We start from the raw sequence: 21,381 nt of genomic DNA, 5'->3' as shown, positions 1-21,381 counted from the left end.
GGTGGGTGGGTGTTATGTCATTTGTAGCTGGGGTTAGGGGTATGGCGGCAGGTTTAGAATCTCTGGTTTTAAGAAATTGAAAGGGGAGGAGTCCCAGGGGTCATGTCCACGGGGCTCATGTCCCTGTTGTTGCTTTGTGTTCAGATGGGGTCTGGGGCTGAAGGGGTACTGCTGCTGCTGCTGGAGGCCTCTCCCCCTTAACTGCAGCCAGACAGGGACCTTCAGTCGCCATCACGCTCTCCAACCACAAAGCCCTCCGCAGGCTTCCTGAGCCTATCCCGAGTCTGCTGTCCCCTTTCCCACTGCTGCCTTTCCTCTTGCTTCCTCCTTGTCTTGCTCCTCCCAAGCCTGCCCTTGGCACTCTGGGGTGCCGCAAATGGGCTGCAGCCCAGCAGAGCCTGGGGAAGCTAAGCTCCCAGGCCGAGGCCCCTTTCTCCCAGGGGACTGTGGAGAGCGAGCATTTTCTGGGTGTTTGATAAAGCACAAGCAGTCAGGAAGCACATGAATCAGAGCACCTGACCTCCTTGTTGAAACCCTGAAGCGCCCCCACTCAGCCTGTGCCATGTGGAGTAGTTGTCAAACTGAGCTCCGGGGGGTTCCAGGGAGCACTCTTGGCAAGATGTTCTTTGCTTTTCCTTGGAAAAGGGGGTCAGTGCCCCCATGAACGTAGGGAAGCGCTCCCTCCTCCTCAGCACGCTGTGCACAGTTAAAGGGTGGGGGCAGCCCTCCAGGAACAAAGCCTGTTTAACTCTCATGTGTCACAAACTGGCCTGACTGTGGCTTCAGTTCGGAGGGAGCAGAGTTTGAGGAACACTGGCCTGCTACAGAGGCCAGCATACGTTTCTCTGTAAAGAGCCAGCTAGTCAATACTTCAGACCTTGTGGTCCATGGAGTCCCCGTTCAACCTGTTCAGCTCGGCCATTGCAGTGTGAAAGCCGCCATCAACTGAGAGCCACTGGAACTGGCATGTCATATAGTCTTCACTCGTCACAAAATACTTCTTTTTTTTTAAATTCTTCCCAACTGTTTAAAATTGTAAAAACCAGGGTGATATTTGGCATAGCAATTGGGACTCCACTTAGGATGCCCACATCCCATCTTGGCGTGCCTGGGTTCGAGTTCTGCTTCCGCTTCCAAACTAGCTTCCTGCTATTGCACATCCTAGGAGGCAGCAGGTAATGGCTCAGGTGCTTGGGTCCCTGCCACCCCCATGGGAGATGAGAGTGGACTTCCTGGCTCCTGACTCCAGACTGGCCAGGCCCTGGCTGTTGTGGGCATTTAGGGGGTGAGCCGGCAGATACAGGAGCTCCCTCTCACTCACTCACTCTCTCTCTCGCTGCCTTTCATGTAAATTAAATAAATAAATAAAAATGAAAAGATAAAAACCGTTCGCATTTCACAGGCTATACAATAGCAGGAGGCGGGCCAGTTTCGGCCGGGGTGCGGTGTGCTGTGCTGACCCCTGGCCTCGGGGATGAAGGCCCAGCTCCTCCTCGTGCACAGCTCTGTTGAGATGTGGCCCCAGCCGAACGTCTCAGGCCCTCCTCCTGATGCTCAGAGAAGGGACCAGAACTCCTGCTCTTCCCCACACACATCCTGCCATCTCACGCCTCAGCTGTGTAACTGGCCGGGCCTGGTACAAGATGAAGATGTGGGGCTCCTTGTGCAGAAACCATTGCGAATCTCAACATGGCAAGTGTGCAGCATTAAACCATGTGTGGGGCCCTTTTAAAAGGAGGCACATGTGCGAGGCTGGCCTTAATTCCACACTTATATTCCTTTTTATTTGAACCATTTGCCTCCTGGGAACCCTGCCAAATGCTGCTCAGGCGCCACCTCCTCTGTGAGTCTATCCCCACCCATCTCCTAACCCCGCAGACTTCTCTACCATCTGTGCCACCTCCATACCTGGCTGGGGCCACACAGTACTTCATTGAAGTCTTCACCTCTGCCTCTGTGTCTCCCCAACTAGACCAAGAACTGCAGTGGATCTGTCATTTTCTGTATCTGTAATCTGAGAGCCTAAAACAGGGTATGGTATACAACAGGTGCCAAAGGAATGTCTACAAAATGGAGCTGTTCCTGTAGGGTAAATGCTGCTGCTAGCTCTGTCCTGTGGAGGTTTACCCACACTCCACTACACGACAGGTGCCATGTGCTGCCAGTGTCTGCCAGGGAGACCCAAAGCTTCACTACCCGGGGATGGCCATCTACAGGGAGTAAGAGAGAGCACCAGGACAGCTCTTCCTTGTGGTTGAAACCAACCAGCCCTGTCCAGTAGTTCGTGAAGATAGGAGGGTGCAGTTGTGTTTCTACCAGCTTTGTGATGGCTGGAACTTCTGGTTCAAGGTCAGCTACATGTGGAACAGCACCTGGTGCGTAGAGGGTGCCTACTCAGTACTTACAGAGTGAATGAATGAAAGAAACAAATGCTGCAACACAACAGCAGGCTAAGCACCCTCCCTTGGCAGTCTGAAACAGAATGTGTGCTTAGTAGCTCAAGAGTGAAATCAGCAAAGGGAGAGAGACCTGGACCAGAAGCGAGGCCTTTGGGTTTCTGTAACAATAATGACAACGACTTCTAGGTTTTGGAAGGGCTAGCACCATGTGAGTCACTGCGAGACCACATCTCTTCATTCTCACCACATCCCCAACAAGTGGGGACCACTAAAGAAGGTGAGAAAAAAGTTGAGCTGTCTGTTCCCAGCCCTCGGAGCTGGGGCCCCGGGAGTCTGCACTTGAACCCAAGTCTGCGGGATCAGAGGCCTCTGCTCTTACCATGACCTTTCCTCGCCTAAGCAATGAGGATGAGACCAGCCAGTCTACAGGTTCCTTTCAGCTATAAAATTCAGTGTTTTGGAAAAGGGGAGCTTGGTCAGAGGGGTAGAACAAGTGGTTTTGGATTTGGTTTGTTGGTTTCTAAATAAGCTCAGAAAAGGAAACCTTGAGTCATTCTGGAAAAGCTTACAAAGCAGTACTTTTCTATATGAAATTCCTTTCTCCCTGACCCCTCACTGCACCACAGGGGATCTACTCTCTTGTAGCCATGGACTTTGATAAGATCTTTTATCACAGACTGGAACCCAGTAGCAGAATAGCCGATAACCGACTTCTAGCATCAGTTTGCCACTGGAGTGAGTGTTGTTTTTACCCTAAGAATCTGCATTTAGAAGTGCAATGCATGTTTTAGTTGCAGGCAGGATGTTTTCTCTTATTTCTATCTTCTTCATCTTTAGAAAGCCTTATAGATGTTGTAGTGCCTTCCGCTTTCCATCACCTGGGAGTGGCCTACTGGGCCTCCACCACCTGCCCACTACTCCTCTGTCTCTTCTTCCCTTTGTCTTCTCTTCTTCCCTGCACACACTTCACTCTTGCTAATCTGCAAGCACCCCAAGCCCTCTCCTGCCTTAAGCCCTTCGCACCGGCTGGTGTCTGTCTGAGCATGTGTCCCGCCTCCATAAGGTTTGCCCTCCAGGTCCTACCAGGCCCAGCCTATCTTAGGTTGCTCCCTGTCCCCACTGCCATTCGGCTCTACTTACCTCTTCTTTTGCTTTTCTGCATAGACCTATTACATCATCTGCCTTATTTATCGTGGTCTATTGCCTGTTGTCCAACATGCCCTGTGGATGTAGACATCCCCTCCATGGCATGGAAGCTCTAGGAAGTCGGGGATTCCTGTTTTGCCACTGGTGCTCCCAAGAGCCCGACTCAGAGCCTGACGTCAGAGAGGGCCCACTCAGTAAGTATTTTTTGAATGAAAAGTTCAGGAGGAAGAGTTATTATTATGGGATACAGAAGTACTTATGTGGACTAGGTAGTTTATAAAACGAAGCTCAAGTTCTTTATCTTTTATTCCAGGTAGACCCTAAGCTAATGTAACATCCTATTCATTTTTACATGCAGAATTGATGGTGCCAAGCCTGAAACAGTTGATGAGGTCTCGTATGTTCAGAGAGATTTTGATTGTAAGATTCCGGACTTGATTATAGGCACTATATAACTGTTACAGAAGTCCTTTAAATTCAAAACAGAAAACCTTGAAAGGTAGTGATTCCTAAAATGACAATGCTTTGATAAAATACTTTCTTCTTGGTCATTACAGCCAAGAAGCTGGTGGAGTCCAAAGGAGCAGTTTTGATGGGGGACTCTATGGTGAACATTAATGGCATTTGCCTAACAAAACCAAAAACCCTCAGCCATGCCAGGAGTCACCCACTGCAGCTGACTTACGATGGAGGCTTCAGGGAAACCCAGGAGCAAGAAATGTTCAAAGAGGCAGCATCCTTGCCATCCCATCTCCAAAGCGGAGGGTCAGTATCCTGTTCACTTAGCTTTTAGTCCAGGTACTTGTATCATTTGTTCTGTATCTCACATAAATGATTGGTTTATCTTCCCTTCCCCTCTCCCTTTTACATAAGCAGAAGTGGACAAATGAGTAAGAGAAATTCCTGCCCGTGGCTGCGTGGAGGTGATCTCACAGCATCTCCTACTTAATCCTCAGGAAGCCCTTTATTCATAAATACCAAAGTGCAGCTCCAGTAGAACTGTCAGCAAAAGGTCTTGCAGGGCTGTGTCGGCCAGCCCTGAGTGACAGCCGATGCTTCTGTCTTTGTGTGACCTGGGACTCCTGCCCGCCCTGCAATCTTGGGTTTGGTTTGGTCAACTGTTGTTAATCCCACAAGAGTGAGCACTGATTTTCTCCTCTGGTAGAAATTCAGATTCAGTGCTGATTATGTAAAGTAGTGGTTAAAGTAGGAGTCTTTCCGGATTCCAGTTCTCTAAGATATCTCTGTAGTAACTGCTCATGTCATGTTCTCAGATGGGGCTTCCTTGAGAAGCAATTTTCCTACCATATTAAGGGTTCGTGGTCAGACATTCACTGTGTGGCCCATGTACCTTCTTACCCTGGTGTTTCACCAAAGTCTCGAATGATTGGAGCCAGGGAAAGGTAGGGGCTGGAGTAGGGAAACTAGGCTCTTTTTTCCAATTAGGACTGGAAATAGTGTTGCTGTAGGAAGAAAGTCTGAGACTGGACAGGTCACTCAGTTAAAGATTTTTTTTCTAGAACTTTCCATTGGGTCATCATGGACAATTGCCCGGTTTGAATTTGCTTAACAGGGCTCAATTCCATTTTAAGATCAAGTTCTCGTTGCTATCGCTTTAGATTCCGGGTCTGATGTTGCCTTGTACACATGTAGCGTGCATAAAATTTTTCCCTGAAGCGGCTGCTTGGCAGCTTGTTTAGCTGAACTGACCCCGTCTGCTAACACAGCCTCAAGTGTCACATATGCGGAATTTATATTAGGCAATTTGGTGGTCCTTGTAATGTCACATTGCGTTCAGAACATTTTTTAAAATTAAAGGCAAAATGAAATGTCTCCTTAAGTGGAAGAGAACAGCTTCAAACTGGGACGTGGGGACTTGAGCACAGAGCTTCAAACTGGCCACTGCTGCCCAGACCGGATCCTTTCCAGTGGGTGAATAAGAATAGGCCAGGGCCCTCAGTGCCCCTACATGAAAGGCAGCGGGGAAACTTGTGTTTCTTTAGAACTGAAGGAAGAAGGAAACATTTATCTTGCTGCACCCATCCTTACAGTAATGAAAGCTGACCAGAAAAGCCTGACCAGAGCGGCTTCATTGGTTTATTTATTTATTTTTTTTTGCAGACCTTCAGATGCTGCAGAATAGGCTGACAAGCCAGGGTTCGTTATGTTCTCTTCATTCAGACACAGCCAGGGCCTTTCAATTACGCAGCCCACCTCCCACCCTCTGAACAGCCGGGGACAGATCAATTAGGGACTGGGAGCACTCCTTCCTGCCCATGGGACGTGACAGTCACTGATTGTTTCCTTAAGGCGGCTCTGCCTCGTCCACTGGTTGTGTCTGAGCTGCCTTCACAGTCCACCCTGGCCAGTGCGACTTTCAACAGCACTTGTGCTTCCTGAATCCTTACCTCCTTTAATCACTGGGTGGAATGTTGTCGAAGTGGTGCCAAAATTAAAGTTTATACAGTAGGATTAAAACAAACCAGAAAGTGGAAACTCTTAGCAATCCTCTCATCAATTACATTTATGAATCAGTCTGGGACACTTGATAATTGTTTCTTGTAAACATTTCAGCGAATAATTCCAAGAAATGAGCTCTGCTAGTCAGTGGTGGATTCCCAGTTCTGATGCCAGAGCCCTTACCCTCAATTAACATTTGTTCATCTTCAGACCTTAAAGCGGGAGATGGAGATTTGTCAGTGGGAAGGGCTGTGGATGGGAAGAGGGAGAAGGGGACCGAGGTGAGAGGAGGCCAAGAAGGAGCCTGGGCAGATGGCAGAGAGGGGATGGAGCAAGGGAGGACGGCTCCCAGCACGGGCTCCCGCGGGCTGGTGATGCACAGGAGCAACGCCTCTGTGTTGAGTGGGTCTCCGGCTGGGGAGGGAAAGCAGCGGTTTCTTTCTGTGAGACTGCCCTGATGCGTACACCCTGAGTGTACATGAGGGGTAGTTCAGCGACGGGAGGGACCAGCATTTTGACCTTGTGCTCCTGGTGATGGGATTGCAGCAAGCTGTTGGGGGCCACTTAACCCTCCCGCAGAGGACACAGTGCCAAACACTCACAGAGCCGCCCCCTCGCACCGTGTGCCCATTACCTGCGTCTCCATGGGTCTGTTTGGCGACTCATTTGGACTTGGCAGGCCTGCTCCACGGCACTGCTCCACCGTCTCTCGCTTTGTGTTTCCAAATGCATTGGACTAAAGCCGCTGGTAACCAAAGGGGCCAGGGTCTGTCTCCAGCCAGCTGGTGGGCCCATCTGGTCGACCCCTCTATGGCGCTGCTTCAAAACCCCTGAAGGCTTTTGACGTAGGTGTCGCTCACCCTGTCATGGTCTGGAAATGGAGCCTGGGGTGGAAGCCCAAAACCAGTCCATTGTTGTGGAGAGTTGTGAGCTCTGCTGGAAGCCAGCATCTCTGGGTTTAGGTTTGGTTCTGTCCCAGCCACTTGATTGAGCTGTGTGCCTTTGGACAAGTCTCCTTAGCATTCAGGTTTCTAATCTATAAAGTGGAAGCGACTATGTCCCTTCACTCTCACCTCCCTCCAGCCCTCACCGTAGGTTGTGGAACAACCACTAACACGTGCAAGTCGCATTTGTAAACTTGCAAATGCCTTTAGTGGTGCTGCCATGAAAAGTTTTTAAAGGGAGCTTCTGGCTTAAGATGGCAAAGCAAAGCCATTCTGAAGAAACTCAAAGAAAGCAGCAAAGACTGGAAACCAGGGATAGGGGCCGGTGCTGTGGCAGAGTAGGCTAAGCCTCTGCCATATGGATGCCAATTTGTGTCCCAGCTGCTCCACTTCTGATCCAGCTCTTGGCTGATGGCCTGAGAAAGCAGTGGAAGATGGCCCAAGATGGCCCCTGCACCTGCGTGGGAGACCCAAAATAAGCTCCAGGCTGCTGGTTTCGAACTGGCTCAGCTCTGGCTGTTGCCGCCATTTGGAGAGTGAACCAGCAGATGGAAGACCTTTCTCTCTTTCTCTCTGTCTGCCTCTCTGTAATTCTTTTAAGTAAATAAATAAAATCTTAAACAACTACAAACTTTATTTTGCAAAAAAAAATGTTTATTTTCATGTATTTAAGAGAGAGAAAGAGAAGGATCTTCCATCTGCTTGTTCACTCCCTGGATGCTTGCCAACAGCCAGGAGCCCAAAACTCCATCTGGATCTCCCACATGGGTGGCAGGACTCAAGCACTTGAGCCACCATCTTCTGCCCACCCCACCCCTGCGTGCAATAGCAGGAAGCTGGATCAGAGTGGAGGAGCCAGGACTGAAGTCAGTGTGTGATGTAGGATGTTGGCATCCCCAGAGACAGCCTACGCTACTGCACCACGACACCCACTGCAACTATAGTCCACCTAAACATAAGGCACTTTTGGGCTTGATATTTTAACTGCCTGGCAGATTTCCATTGGGGAATTAGCCTCCTTGCACTGTATAATAAACTGCTCAGTCTGTGTTTGAAGTGGGTCACATGACCTTCCTTTCTGGGGCTGGTCATGTGACCCAGGGCTGGCCAATCAGAGACTTCCAACCCCCAGCTTCAGCTGTTGGTTCAGGGATGGGCACATGATCCAAGCTAGGCCAATTGAGTTCCTCCCTGAGACTTTTGCCAAGATCTTGGGAGGAACGTTCTCTTCTTCCAAGGTCACAAGCAATAGGAATGACGTGATCTTGAAGTAACACCAGTCCTTTCACTGCCTTGTGCAGGGAGATTCTGAGAGGGAAGTGTGTATAAACAGAGCCATGGAATGGAGATGCTGATCAGCTTCAAGGATAAGAAATAAACCCCTAGATCTACCTGTGTAGATCACGTCAGCACTGTAGACCTTCTGTTTTGTGAGCCGGGCTTCCTCTCTCTACTTTCTTCTTCCTGCCTGCCTTTATTTCCCCTCCTTCTTCACTCCGTTTTCTTTCTTACCTTTCTTATTTTTCTTCTCTTTCCTTCTTTCCTCTGCCTCCCTCCCTCCCTCCCTCCCTCCCTCCCTTCCTCCCTTCCTTCCTTCTCTCACCCCTCCCTCTCCTCTTTCTCTTTCTCTCTGATTCACTTATTTGAGAGAGTGACAGAAGGAGAGGGAGAAAAAGAGGTCTTCTATCTGCTGGTTCACTCCCCAGATGCCCACAACAGCCAGGGCTGGGCCAGGCTGAAGTCAGGAACTTTACTGGGGTCTCTCGTGTTGGTGACAGGGACCCAAGTACTTGGATGTCACCTGCTGCCTCCAAGGAATACCGATCAGAAGCATAGGGTAGCTGGGACTTGAACCAGACACTCTGATTTGGGATCTGGATGTTCTAGATGATGGCTCAACCCACTGTACACAATGCCCACCTTGCCTTTCTTCTTCTTTTCTTTCTCTCTTTTTTTTTTTTTTTCGGACTGGGACTTTTGGTGACATTTGTTAGGTTTCTGTTACTTAGAACATTGTAATCAATGTAATCTCATTAGCCTGCCAACTCCTTGAACTCTAGATGAAAGCGGGGGTAATTTGAAAGTGGACACATAGCTCTTGAGACTTTGGGGGGAGAAACAGATTTCACTCACTGTAAGCGAATCCTAGCTCAGAAAGGTGTACCTAACGGTCTGCTTAGAGATGAGGTCTGAGGCTGTGGGAGGCCTCCAGAGAAGTCAGGATACCCATCGGCTCTCCATTCAGGGTCCGAATCACAAAGTGGAGAGGCAGAGGGGTGCTTGGGGCCAAAGGTGGCCCCCGCCTCACTGCTTGTGAGCCAGCTAATTGTGTGTGTGTGGGTGGGTGGGTGGGTGCACGCGCACGTGCGTGCATGTTCTTTCAAGGAGATCATTTGATTGATGGGACTTTAAGGACCCTGCCACTTACAGCAACTTTCCTGTGAGTCAGTACAACCCAAACCACGGGAATAGCCACTCCCAGGTCCACAAAAATAGTGGATTTGGTGGCTGGATGTTCCAGAACACAGAGTACCGCAGCTCTCTCCCTCTGTGGATCCTATCCAGCTTCAACCAATGAGTGGCTCCATTTAAAGATGAGTCGCACTGGGACAAGAACTAACATGGGTCTCAAGCCTGGATATGTAAAGAACATATGACGGAACATATGACCCTCCAAAAACATGGAAACATGGAAAACAATTTCCCATCGCCTCAGAGAAATTACAGAATATGTGATCATTCCTTAAAAAAAAAAAAAAACTAAAAAGAGCTGTTTTTGGGGTTGCGAGAATTCATACTAGAGATTATAAGCCCAAGGAGATGAAAAAATAAGCTTACAGTACTCAAAACAGAAATCAAAGAATAGTGTATAAACTCAAAGAGAAAAGCTGTATTAGACATTTTTTAAAAAAAATGAAACACCAACAGCTGAAAATGCAGTGCGACATGATGGGCAGCCTAGAGGAAGCCAAATAAGAAGGAGCAAAAGTACTGTGAAAACGACTAGGAAGACTGGGGTAGCCGCGGAAACTGAAAACTCGCCTTCCTGAGGGAGCCAGTCCCCTCCTCCTCCCCGGCCTCTCCTGGCACTGCCTCACTTCTGACTGAGTGCCAGGCTCTCTTCTACATGATCTGCGTGCATTAACTCACTCAGCGGTCACAGCAATCCGTGGAGAATGGAAGAGATCAGAACAAAAAGAATGAGCAAAGTCTCTAGATGTGCTAGAAGACAACTTTCTGGAATAAAGGCTGACATGGACATATTGTATCTCCCCCTACATAGTATGGAATAATCCACACTAAGACATTTCCCACAGTGCTCAGCACTGGAGCACCCCCTAGTCCATAGTTGATAATTATTGACCGGATGGGTACATGGAGTGAAGTAACCTGTGACCATTCAGGCCGAACCAGCAAGGCACATCAAAGGAGGCAAAGGCAGGCTGGCCTCTGGCCTCACTCCGGCATCGCTCGCTGACAACACAGCGGAGCCACCTCTGTGAAATCCTAAGCGTAAGAAGAGATGATCCAAGAATCTCATCACCAGTGTCCTTCAGTAGAATAAGCACTTTCCAACAGACACTTTCAAACGTGGGTGGTCTGCTCACACACTTTCTAGGAAACCTTAGCAGCAGGACGAGTCAAAATTCAAAACCAGAACTGAAGCGCTCAGTGAAAGCACGCCTGGTGAGTATGGCCTTCGTCTTCTGGCTGAACTAAAAGCAGACAACTCTGACATGGTGGTTGTGGAACAGAAACCTTGACAGCGTAGGAGCAGTATAAATAACCCAAACTGGTGCTTGGGAGGAAGTGTGAGGACCGGTTTCTTCGCTTTCATAATGGAAAATAGATTTTTATCAGCAGCTACAGCCTAAAATTGAAATACGCAGTTTAAAAAAGAATGGTTTCAGCCTCCTAATGTTTCTCATTTTTTTTTCCTCAACTTTAGAGAAATCTTTTAGCATCCTCTCTCTCTCTCTCGGGAAGACCCGCTCACCTGAAGTTCTGCAGCTCCTTCAGTCTCACCTCCGTTTCTGTTTCTCTCTTAAACTCAAGCAAATGTACACTGAATGATGCTTCACGATTAGTAACGAGGGTGATAGAGTATCACGTACATGGATCCACTTGCCTGCCCTCCCTCCCAGCCTTCTGTGTTTTTTAAAATTCTCCTTTTATCTGAATATATTCAAAAACATGTCTGAAATTATGTTTACCGCATATTAATGATGTTGATTTCTGGGTGGTGGGATGCTGGATGATTTTCTTAACCTCTTATTTGTACTTTCTTATATTGCCTAGCCTTGGAAATAATAATAAATATGTCATTTTTTCAAAAGCAGTGAAGTCGTTATTCTTTTTAAGGATGATGTGACTGAGAAACTTTCCATTTAGACAAAACAAGCTTTGGCGAGAATAATTTTGTAGAGGTCACCTTTACTTTATGGTAGTGTCCATTGGATTAGCATCCCTGGGTAGGCAAAGCTAGCTCTGTGTTGGAGGGTTTGAGAGATTAAAAGGACTCCTCCCTGTGAGATGCTTATGAATGTGTCAGGGCGTGCTGCTCAGGTGGTCCCCAGCCCAGCAGCGTTGCCATCTTCTGGGAGCTTGTCAGCAATGCTGGGTCTCAGGGCCAGCGCTGGAGTGCAGCAAGTTAAGCCACCCTTGGGACAAGGGCATCCTGGACAACCTGTATCTGCTCCACTTCCTATCCAGTTTCCTGCTAATGCACTCAGGAATGGAAGGGTAGATGGCCCAGGTCCTTGGGCCCCTGCCACTCCTGTAGGAGACCTGGACAGGGTTCTGGGCTCCTGGCTTTGGCCTGGAGCAGCCCCGGCCATTGCAGCCATTTGCAGAATGAAACTGCAAATAAGGGATTCATATTCTCCCTTCTCTCTCTCTCTCTCTCTCTCTCTCTCTCTCTCCCTCTCCCTCTCCCTCTCCCTCTCCCTCTCTCTCTCCCCTCCTCTGCCCTCCCCTCCCCTCCCCTCCGCTTCCTCCTTCCCTTTCTCTCTCTGCCTTTCAAGTAAAGTTAAAAAAAAAAAAAATCGAAAGAAAACAATGCCGCCTCCTGGGGCCCAGACCTGCTGAATTAGAATCTGCGTTTGTGTAAGTGTCCTGGTGATCGGAAAGCCTCTGAAAGCTTTGGAAGCACTGCTCGGTGGCGCACCCCAGTGCTGGAGGCTGGAGAGGAAACAGAGGAAAAGAGTTCAGCAATCAGAGAGAGCGCCCAACTCCGGCTTGAAGATCAGGGATTTCCGGGAGTGGGTGGGGTTTGCGGTGGCGCTCAAAAGCTGAGTTTCCTTAGGGACCGAGCCTTGTTCTCCCCGCCCCCCAGTAGGGGAGGTGGGATTTGAGGTGGTCCTGGTGGCAGGGCTACCCTGAGGCCATGAGCCTAGAGCCGAGCAGTGTGCCTGCTTGTGACGGCTGCCCTGCCGCAAGTGCCACACAGGCTGGAGAGTCTGCCCCCAGCAATGTGAAGGACCCCTGGGGGGGCGGGGAGCGCCTGGGGCGGAGGAGACCCCTGGGAAGCAGCGGGGGAGGGGGGCATTCATGGGGTGGGGGAGTGGGGAGTGGTTGTGCTGCGGAGCCGGGTGCTGCGGCTGTGGGTGTGAGCGAGGGGGAGGGGGGAGTCGCAGGCCCGCGCGGCACTGGCGGCACTGGCACATCGTGTGTGCATGTGTGCGGTGCCTGCGACTATGGAGCTTTGAATGAATGTTAAGGGAGGCCTGAAGCTGGGCTTTCGCTCTGCGCCGAGGGAATTCACGGTTAACTCATTCAAGCTAACCTGGTTAGCTACAGAGCAGTCTCGAAATCAAGCTTAGAGAGAGAACGTAAGTAATAACCAGTTAGTGATATTGAAAAAGATTAAAGTGTGTGTGTGTGTGTGTGTGTGTGTGTGTGTGTTTAAATCCTGGGCTGTAACCCAACACGACCAGGATCTTGGAGAACTTTCTGAAAATTTTTCCTTGTAGATATCACTCTAAAAGTATGTCCTTTAATTTCATTGTGTCTATGTGTAACTCTTCAAGTAAAATTCTGTTTTTTCAATGTGTATTTTTATTTGAAAGGCAGAGTGACAGACTGGGAGAAACAAGGAGAGAGAGAGAGATCTTCCATCCAACTGGTTTACTCCCCAAATGGCCACAGCCGCCAGGACTGAGCCAGACTGAAATTGGGAACCCAAACTCCATCCAGGCCTCCCACGCGTGTGCAGGGGCCCACACACTTGGGCCACCTTCTGCTGCCTTTTCGGGTGCATTCTCAGGGAGCTGGATTGGAAGTGGAGCTGCTGGGATTTGAACTGGTGCTCTGATAGGAGACGCCAGCTTCAAAGGCAGTGGCTTAATCCTCTGCCCCACGACTCAGACCCTAGACTAGCATTCTGTTTTTAAGGTGAGTATTTGAGAAACAGTGGTAGGGCCAGTATTGTGACACAGCAGGTGTAGCCATTGCCTCCCAGATTAGAGCACTGGTTGCAATCCCGGCTTCTCCGCTTCCCATCCAGCTCCCTGCTAACGCGCCTGAGAAAGCAGTGGAAGACGGCCCAAGTACTTGGGCCCCTGCACCCACGTGGGAGACCTGGATGGAGTTCTGGACTCCTAAGTTCTTCCTGGACCAGCCCAGGTTATTTGTGGCCATTTGGAGAGTGAACCAGCCCATAGACGATCTCCTAGTCTTTCTTCTCCCCCTCCCCCCATCTGTCTATAATTCTGCCTTTCAAATAAATAAATGAGTCTTTTAAAAAAGTGATCATCTGTCTGGAAATGTTCTATCTGGTGCCGTGGGCCAGGATGACAAGGAAGCCACCGTCTCCCCAGCGCTCCACCTATCCCGGCGCTGGCATGCTCAAGTTGCACTCCAAGTCTCTGAGAGATGTTAAGGCAAGGATCAGCAGCAAGCTAAGGTCCACAGGCCGAATCCAGGCCATCACTTGCTTTTTGTGAAATAAGCTTTACTGGAACACAGCCACACTCACTTATTGTCCCTGGCTGAGCGGACACTCCTGCAGCGGTCGAGCTGAGTCTTGTGGCAGAGACCCCGTGACTACAAAGCCTAAAACATTTACCACCTGACTTGAGTCTGCAACTTGAACCCAAATCTAAAATTAAAGTGTCTTTTTCTTTAGGGCAAGGAAAAGTTCAGGATTTGCTAAAAATTTCTTTTCTTATAAGCATCCTTTAACATTTCCTTCTCTGTTTCCTTATGTGTAATTTTTTCCCAAAGTAGAAGTAAATTTGTTGCTTTGTTTCTTCATTCTAAATCTTTCTTGATTTTTTTTGTAATTCCTTTAAAGTAAGAGCAAACAAACTATATAAAACCCAGGAGCTGGGGTGGGTATTTGGCCTACCTGTTAAGATGCCAGTCAGGACACCCACAGCCCACTTGAAATGCCTGGTTTCAAATCCGGCGGCACTCCCAATTCTAGCTTCCTGCTAAACATGCACCCTAGGGGGCAGTAGGTGATGGCTTAAGTAGTTGGGTCCCTGCCACCATGAAGGAGACCTGGTCCAGCTCTGGGCATTGAAGGAGTGAACCACACATGACAGCATTGTCTCTCCCTCTCAAATAAATAAAATTCATAACACTAAATTTAAAAAGTTAAAGCCTAGAAGCCAAGTTTAGCCACCTGCCTGTTTTGTGTGTGTGTGTATGTGTGTGTGTTTTCAACCCTCAAGCTAAGATGGTTTTAAACATTTTAAAATCATTACTAATTTTAATTTTTATTAACTCATTTGAAAGGCAGAGAGACAGAAAGAGACACACAGAGAGAGCTCCCATCTTCTGGTTCCTTCCCCAAATGCCAGCAACAGCCATGGCTGCACCAGACCAAAGCCAAGAATTAGGAATGCCATCCAGGTCGCCTGTGTCGGTGGCAGCGCCCTAGTTATGTTGCCATCACCCATTGCCTCCTAGGAAGCCAGAATGGATAGCAGAGCTGGGACTCAAACCTAAGCACGCCAGCATGGGATGTGGGTGTCCCAAGCGGCAGCCCGACTGCTGTACCAAATGTCCACGCTAATCCTTACATTTTGAATGGTTAATAACCTTGACTTTGCCACCTGGCCCACTAAGTATAGAATATGTGTGTGATCTGGCCCTTTAAGAAAAAGTTTGCTGACCCCTGACCAAAGAACTTTCGGCATCCTATTTGGGAGGACACACCTAAAACCCACCCTCCCCTTCCACTCTGGGTTGTACAAGCTGATAAATTCCACTTAGGCCTAAAGTCAGTTAGAGTTAGGCTTTTGTTATTTGTGGATTGAGATGTCCTAACTAATAAAACGCTGTTGTGTTTCTCCGAAGAATTTTACAGAAGAGCTTTAAGGAATAAGTTCTGAAAATGTTTTATTTTGATGCATCAATAATCATGGTAAAAAATTTAATCATGGTCTTTAATAACATGGAACAGGAAGCTGGGAAGAACAGTTATACCGGATGACTAAATCAGGATCTAAAAACGTCTGATAGGCAGGAGCCCTTTGCCAAATGCAACCCTGTGGCATTTAGTAAGAGTGAGTAAAGGGCCAGTGTGGACGGGTACAATCTGCCCTAGCTGTGCACACAGACACCCAGGAGAACGGGCCACGGCAATGCGACCATCAAAACGGCTGCCGTGGCCTGAGGCTGCACCACTTAGGATATCTCCTCTGTGCTCCTTAGAGGCCATGCCTTAGCTCAGTACCGGGTCCCAGCCTTTGTAAGGGGTCCAGGAGGACTGACACTGAATAGGCAGGCCGGCAGAGCTGTGAAACCGTGACCTACTAGGAGCAGCGGAAGGAACTGCAGGAGTTTGTCAATGATGACAGCAGCAGCAACAGCTGACGTGTACTGCATGTACTGCATGTGTGCCTGCAGACCTGCCAAGCACGTCACATAATAGCGCGTGGTCCTCACTGGAACCTCATGCTGGGCGTAGTTATCTGCCACGCCCTCAAATAATCATAGGGATGAGGAAGCCGACGCTTGAGCTTATTCCCTAACCTGCACAGTTCTGCCGTCCTGTTCCTCCAGGCGCACCTTCTGTTCTTTCCTCTCCCTGGAATCTGCCACCAAGCCCTAGCAGCTCCTCACTGCAAAGGCTTTTTGAAACGCGTGCCTTCTGCTGCAGCCCCGCTGTCACATACCTCGAAAGATCTAGCCTCCTTACCTGAATCCAGGTCTCCTCCTGTGGTTGCCCAAGCCCCATCCTTGTGTGAGAACCTGTATCAGGTCTGTGCTCAACCCGCAGTTTCAGGCAGTCACTCTCAGTACTTCCCGGTGGAAACCTTTTGTGCCTTTCTCGCGGGCCCCAGGCCATCATCACCCCTGCCCTGGACATAGCACGGGCTCCCCAGGCCCCTCTGCGCCTCCACCCAGGCCGCTCACCTTCCGAGAGTGCTGTTGTCATTCACAAGTTTGGCTTCCTTCGAAGGCCCACGTGTGGTCAACTTCTCCCACTCATTCATCACTTCCTTCTCAGCAGCGGTTCTTGGATCCTGCGGAATTTCACATCTAGCACCCGGCTGGAGATCCTGTTGGACTTTTCTAGGTTAATATTAGGCTCTAAGTTCCTCAAAGATGATTTTAAACCTCACCAAGGTCACACCTTCTGGGCTCTGTAACTCAGCAAAATCCATCGCTGGACAGCTCAGACGTGCTTGTTGACTCAGAGGATGGAGAAGGATAATATTGACAGCTTACCAGGTTCTTCCAAGGTGCCAGTCACTGCACTAAGAGGAGACATTGCTGCCCTTGTTTTAAGATGTGGAAACTAAAGCCAATTAACTTGTCCAAGCTAAGTGCTGGACCCAGGATTTGAAGCCAGGCAGCTGGCGTCCAGAGCCTACAACCTCTGCACCCTGCTGAGAGCCACAACAGTGGCTCATCCCAGCCCCGGGGCCCTTCGTGAACACTGGCAGGTGCACCCAGCACTGCCAAGCTTTTACAAAAAATCAGAAACCTCCCCCCCGTTTTTTCTTTTATAAAAAGGGGTATACATGGATGTGTTTATGGAGGCAACCTCTTCTTTAGCCATGACCCGGGGAGAGTGTCTTGCAGACTTTGGAAGGCACTAAGTTGGAAACTGCCTGCTTTGGCTTCAGCAGTCATTGAGGACAAAATGTGTGTCTTGAAAGGAAGACCATACCTCTGTGGAGAAGTTTGTTCTCACTTCTAGCAGTGGCCGGTATGAGAACACCCTTGGCCTGGCACCCTGTGGAATGGTGTTTTACCTTTTGATGGGGTTCATCTCCTTCATGTTGGTCTTCGTTGAGAAGGCTCCCTCCCCTTATTCTTTGATTGGTCAGAGAAGTTTGCTACCAGATCTGTGTTTTTGTGGTGTGTAAGAGTAAAGCAGTTATTTCAGATTATTAATGAATTGGGCTTTTTAGGGGGAGGGAGGAGTTGCCTTGGTATTTTATTATAGCAGGAAGTGTTAAAGTCAAGTGTTTTTAAAAGGGCCAAGTTTCGGGTGGCATTCAGCCAAGCAGGTAAGACGCTGGTTGGGACAGCTGCATGCCACATTGGGTTCCTAAGTTTGATTGATGGCTCCGACTCTTGACTCCACCTTCTGGTGAATGCAGACCCTGGGAGGCTCTGGTGATGACTCAAGTAATTGGGTTCCTGGATGGTGTTCCAGCCCCAGGCTTCAGCACAGCCCAGTGTCTGCCGTTGAAGGCATTTGGAGAATGAACCAGCAGATGAGAGCTCTGTTTGCCTCTCGAATGAATAGATAAACAAAATTTTTTCAAAAGCCTGTTTATAGAAAAAAGTAATATTTGGAAAAGCTAAGCCTCAGGGCCCTGGTGGAGTGCTGACCATTTCACTGGGGAATCTCACTACTCGGGGAATCGAAGCACTGGATGTTCGCGGTCACAGGTGACCAGGACCTCGTGTGTGTGCATCCTTTGTGATGTCTAAAGCAAATATATTTGATGGCCATCAGAAATTTTGTTGTTGCCAGCACTGAGGCATAGCAGGTAAAGCCACTGCCTGCAGTGCCAGCTTCCCACGTGGGTGCTGGTTTGAGTCCCAGCTGCTCCACTTCCCATCCAGCTCTGCTATGGCCTGGGAAAGCAATAGAAGATAGCCCAAGTCCTTGGATCCCTGCACCCACATGGGAGACCCAGAAGAAGCTCCTGGCTCCTGGCTTTGGATCGCCCCAAGCTCTGTCCATTGCAGCCATCTGAGGAGTGAATCAGTGGATTGAAGACCTCTTTCTCTCTCTCTCTCTCTTTCTCTCTCTCTCTCTCTCTGCTTTTCCTTCTCTCTTTGTAACTCTTTCAAATAAATAAATAAATCTTTTAAAAAAATAAAAAATTTTGTTGTACAACCTGCACTCTCATGCTCTGTGGTTTTAAACTTTTATTTACTTTTGAAAAGTTTATTTGAAAGGCAGAGCAAGAGATGGACAGACAAATATGTCCCATCCACTGGTTCACTCCTCAGATGCCCGCACCTGCTGAGCTAGGCCAAGCTGAAACCAGGAGCCAGTAACTCAATCTGAGTGTCCCATGTGGGCGGCTGCCGTCACCTACTGTCTCCCGGCATGTGCATTAACAGGAAGCTGGGACTCAAACCCAGGCGTCTGATAACTGGATGCAGGCGTCTTAACCACCATGCCAAATGTCTGTCCTGCTCTGTATTTTTACCTTGGAATTTTGCTTGGATACTTAAAAATAAGAAAGCACCTTTTTAACTGTCAGCTCTAGCTAAAGGAAGGTTGTGTCCTGCAGACACAGACAGTCCCTATACTCAATGTGACTTGAAACAAGCCTGAAAACATAACCCTGCTTTGACTGGCCAGTGGTTTATTTGGGACACAGCATACTTGTCATCTGGGGGTCACTTGAATATACCTTTAATTTTTAGCATTTGAAATATTTCTAAGAAAATATTTTCAGAGAATATAAATCTATTTTAAAATAGAATTGACATACAGTGGTGTAGTCAGTGGAAAGAGCAGTCAGCTGAGAATTAATGAGACCTGGGCTCCAGGTCCGACCCTGCTGTGTGACCTGGGGCACATCGGAGCCAGTCTGCGACCTGTTCTCCATTGAGAGGGAGGCAGACAGGTCTCTCCCAGCTTTGGCAGGCCAGACTTCTTGAGTCAACTTTGCTTGAGTCCTTTCTCATTGAAACAGTGCCCCCTTGTGGTATAGACCCTTAATTGATTTTTAAAAATTATTTGCAAAGTAAACATTGGATGTATTCTTTGGTTTTCTATTAATTATATTTCGTATTGTTAAGCCAATATGACTTGCTTTTTTAGCGATTAATCTTATAAATCACAGATTCATGCTGGTGCTGTGGCAGAGCAGGTAAAGCTGCCACCTGCAGTGCTGGCATCCCATGTGGGTGATGGTTCGAGTCCCAGCTGCTCCACTTCCTATCCAGCTCTCTGCTATGGCCTGGGAAAGCAGTGAAAGATGGCCCAAGTCCTTGGGGTCCCTGCACCCATGTGGGAGACCTGAAGACGCTCCAGGCTCCTGGCTTCGGATTGGCACAGTTTTGGACTTTGTGGCCATTTAGGGAGTAAACCAGTAGATTGGTAGATTGAAGATATTCTCTTTCTCTCTCTTTCAAGTAAATAAATAAATCTTTAAGAAAGAAATCACAGGTTGATGGAATCAGGATATAGTGCGCAGATCCCATCTTCTAAAGTGTGCTCTGTGGTTCCTTCAGGAGCTGTAGCGAGCACACGCCCGTCACTTCCAGCAATGATGACGCTTCCGTTTTTGCGCTGAGTGTTTTCTGCATTCCTCCTCCTAGGGCCCAGGGGAAGAGGTGTGTGACGACTTCATCGTGCCTTGGCAGCTGGGACCTGGGCGGGTCAGAAACCAAAGCAGGTGAGGTGCTAGCGTTCTCAGGGGTCCTCGGCACTCCTCCACACCTCACCCCCTTCCGTAGGAAACACACCCGCGCGCAAGGTGTCTGCGCCGGGCTCCCGGTGTGACTAACAGCAGTCTTGCCATCCCTACCATCAGCCAGCTGCGATGCCTCTAACACCTGTGGATGACAGGCCACGAGGATTCTATAGGGATGTTGTAAAAGCAGAGCTGCCACATTAGACATCTGCATCAGTCTCGGGTCCACACCTTGAGGTCACAATTCAGTGCTCACTTAAATGAGACTATACTTACTATGGTGAGGCAGTCCACTGGGGTTCTCCTCTGGGAGGACATCATCCCCAGGCTGGAAATAATGCAGAACGTATTCATGCGGTGGAATAAAGCAGTTAGAAACCTGAGCAGTGTACACTGATGATGTTGAGGGAAAGGAGCGGGGACCTAAAACTAGAAGAAAAAAGTAAGTTATACAAACAGCGGCCTACATTGTGTATATACTTCTCTGGGCAGTAGACACATAAAGGCAAGTATGATAACAGTTACCGCGTGGGTCAGAAGGCTGGTAACATTTTGCTTTTTTAAAATAAGAGAAAAGATAGAAATAGGGCAAGCTGTTCATATTCAACCCAACCAGCTGTGAGTACACAGGGGCTTGCTGTGAGCTTTGATGACCCAAGACTAATACTAGGTTAAAAAGTACTACCTTAAAAATAATTTCTTATCAAGAAAAGGATTTCTGTGGCCTGTGGGGATTTCTGTAGTACCCAAGACCATCTTAAATATTTCCGACTCATCTCCGAGCCGGCAGTTGTTGCTAAGGATTTTATACTTCCGTGCTAAAAAGCGTGAGCCAGTCCTAACACGGTGTCAGGTTTGTGTGTCCAGAGCTGAGAGCTGTGGTTAACAGCTGTAACCACTGAGACAGCAAAATCTACAAAAACATGCTGAAATGGTCGCTCGACTTCCCCAATTTCCTGTCGAATCATAATTTTTATATTTAGCAAACAGTGGACCTAGATGAAAGTGCTTTCTGAGATATTAGATGTTTCCCCAGCTCCGAGACAAACTTGATGGTGGTGTGCGTGCGTATCCTCAATGGCACTCACAATTCCAGGCCTCAGTTTCTGCATTAACTTGGGGACAGCAGATAAATTGGGGGGTGGGAGGTCTGTGGGAGTGGGAGACATGGCTACCAGAGCCTTTCCTGGGAGAGGACAGGAACTCTCCGACCACAGGGTCTGGCTAACTTTCCATCCAGAAGAAACAAGTCTTAGAGATTTGAGCAGGACCCTGGAGGACGCAAGAAACTGTTCTGTGAGTTCTGGCCCACCTCTGTAATTCAGCTTCCTTGGGGTGAGCAAAGCTATTGATTTCACTTCTCCGATTTTTTAATAGAAATATTATATTAAAAATCATGTTGCATGGAAGGTAAAACATGCTGACTTGAACTTTTCAGTCTTAAAGTCTGTATTTCTGGTAAACTGAGGTGCATCATAAATATGCGTTCATTAAATTGATTATCTGTCTGACTTATCATCTGCTGGTCTTTCACTTGATAAGTGCTGGTTTTCTTCATGTACTTTGGACTTTGACTGGGTTAATTAC

The 21,381-nt window shown here is 48.5% G+C and overlaps 1 protein-coding gene across 8 annotated transcripts in view; it reads left to right on the top strand.

The window, feature by feature from the left end:
* Positions 1-21,381, top strand: part of ARMC2 (armadillo repeat containing 2) — a 142,667-nt gene that overhangs the window by 26,741 nt on the left and 94,545 nt on the right. For 4 of the 8 annotated variants that reach the window (XM_089333842.1, XM_089333843.1, XM_070073720.2 and 1 more), the window contains 2 exons: positions 4,103-4,310; positions 19,700-19,776. The exons of 2 other annotated variants lie outside the window; for them this stretch is intronic. In XM_089333842.1, coding sequence (XP_089189968.1) covers positions 4,103-4,310; positions 19,700-19,776 — 285 coding nt within the window. The remainder of the gene's footprint in view (positions 1-4,102; positions 4,311-19,699; positions 19,777-21,381) is intronic. 2 more of the 8 variants (XM_070073724.2, XM_089333846.1) reach the window with 1 other exon arrangement.

Source organism: Oryctolagus cuniculus, chromosome 5, assembly GCF_051225735.1.
Source record: "Oryctolagus cuniculus isolate XC-2025 breed Fujian yellow rabbit chromosome 5, ASM5122573v1, whole genome shotgun sequence".
NCBI lineage: Eukaryota > Metazoa > Chordata > Mammalia > Lagomorpha > Leporidae > Oryctolagus > Oryctolagus cuniculus.
Note: the sequence above shows the minus strand (reverse complement) of the source record. Positions and strands in the feature narration are given on the sequence as shown.